This window comes from Colobus angolensis, unplaced genomic scaffold, assembly GCF_000951035.1.
Source record: "Colobus angolensis palliatus isolate OR3802 unplaced genomic scaffold, Cang.pa_1.0 Scaffold879, whole genome shotgun sequence".
Lineage (NCBI taxonomy): Eukaryota > Metazoa > Chordata > Mammalia > Primates > Cercopithecidae > Colobus > Colobus angolensis.
This window is the reverse complement of record NW_012122698.1, coordinates 506-2,451: the sequence shown is the minus strand read 5'-3', so window position 1 is coordinate 2,451 and position 1,946 is coordinate 506. Positions and strand designations below refer to the sequence as shown.

General features: G+C 43.5%; 1 protein-coding gene across 1 annotated transcript in view; it reads left to right on the top strand.

Annotated features, from left to right (window-relative positions):
* Positions 1-745, top strand: part of AKAP3 (A kinase (PRKA) anchor protein 3) — a gene marked incomplete at its 3' end in the record, with an annotated part of 17,153 nt that extends 16,408 nt beyond the window's left edge. Inside the window, exon 3 of the mRNA XM_011930699.1 lies at positions 63-745. Within this exon, the coding sequence (XP_011786089.1) occupies positions 63-745 (683 nt within the window). The remainder of the gene's footprint in view (positions 1-62) is intronic.
* Positions 746-1,946: the final 1,201 nt, after the last annotated feature.

The following is a 1,946-nucleotide window of genomic DNA, read 5'->3' as shown; positions in this document are numbered from 1 at the left end:
TCCTGCCAATGAGCCTCCTGTAGTTGCTGATGAATCCTGCCTTAAGTCTGCTCCCATTGTAGGTGACCAAGAACAAGCAGAAAAGAAGGACCTAAGGAGTGTTTTCTTCAATTTCATCTGGAACTTACTTAGTGAGACCATTTTCAAGCGTGACCAGAGCTCTGAACCCAAGGTGCCGGAACAGCCAGTTAAGGAAGATAGGAAGTTGTGTGAAAGACCTTTAGCCCCTTCTCCCCCTAAACTATGTGAAGATGATGAGACCCCTGGTGCCCTTTCTGGGCTGACCAAGATGGTTGTCAACCAGATAGATGGCCACATGAGTGGGCAGATGGTAGAACATCTGATGAACTCAGTGGTGAAGCTGTGTGTCATCATTGCTAAGTCCTGTGATTCTTCTTTGGCAGAGCTGGGAGATGACAAGCTGGGAGATGACAAGTCTGGAGATGCCAGTAGGCTAACTTCGGCCTTCCCAGATAGTTTATATGAGTGTTTGCCAGTCAAGGGCACAGGGTCAGCAGAAGCTCTCCTGCAGAATGCCTATCAAGCTATCCATAATGAAATGAGAGGTATATCAGGTCAGCCTCCTGAAGAGTGTGCAGCACCCAAGGTGATTGTCAGCAATCACAACCTAACGGATACAGTTCAGAACAAGCAACTCCAAGCCGTCCTTCAGTGGGTAGCTGCCTCTGAGCTCAATGTCCCTATTTTGTACTTTGCTGGTGATGATGAAGGGATCCAGGAGAAGGTAAGAAACAAAGGCAGAGGAATTTGGAAGCTTTGTTAAGAGTTAACTAGGGCTTTAAGTTCTCGTTTCTTTCTGAATGGGAAGATAGCCACAGGGAAGGTAAAATGGGAACAGTAGGATTTGAAGATCATGCCTCTTGGCAGAGGTAATGGATAAAGTAAAATTAGATTTTGCCCAATACAAGGCATATCAAAGGGGAAAGGGGAGATAAATGGTATTTGTCTGTTTTCTGCATTTAGGAGTAGGCGTGTACAGATGACGAACCTCCAAGACACCTAGTGAAAGAATCAGATTAAGGGCTGGGCTCTAGGCTGAGTTTTGGATAGGACAGCATTTCTCAAAGGATGAGATGAAGCTGGAAAGTAGCCCTAGGATGTGTTAGGGAAGAGGCAGAGTCTGAATTTATGACCTTTTCAAACGTGCCTTTTCATCATTCATCATCATTCATCATCATTCATTCATTCATCAAACCTTTTCATTACTGTCTTAGCTGGTTGTCTAGGTGGTGTTGGGGATTTGAAAGCATTCAGTCGATAACACCCCTCTTCCCCCTACCCTAAGTTCTGAATCAGTTGACAAGTAAGACTAAAGCATCAGGCAGATGGGAAATCAACTTATCACTGTTATTACTGATAAAGGTAAACGTGCCTGATGAGTTCTTGTTCTCCATGCAAGGTGCCCAATAAGCATCAGAACTGCTCGCCAAAGGGAGGGTTTGAGTCTGGAGAACACGCACACTTACCCAAGATGCTACTGCTTCATACTGAAGTGGGGGAATTAAAAAGACTATCCCCACAACCTTCTCTTCTCTCTCTTCTCTGCCTTCTCGCTCTCTCTCTCTCTGTGTCTCATTTTCTCTTCCTCAGTGCTTTTCATTGTCTCCTCTTGATTGAGAAAAGTGGAACACCTGCTGTTAATCATTCAGTAGCAAAGGGTGGTACAAGAGGCTAAGATTATTTAGAAAAATTCATCATCCTAGAAATCAAAAGATACAGAAAAAGAGGCTTTCTCTGCTTAATTAAGTGGTATTTACATGGTATTAGCGACGCTTGCAACTGGGTCGCTACGTTTCTCTGATGACTGGAAAGACACACGATTCCAGAGCATCCAGATTAGGCTATCTCAAGCCTAAACAAGAAACTGTAAATACATTTGCATTTATTTTTGAATAAATAATATGTGTGCATAGTTCAAAATTCAA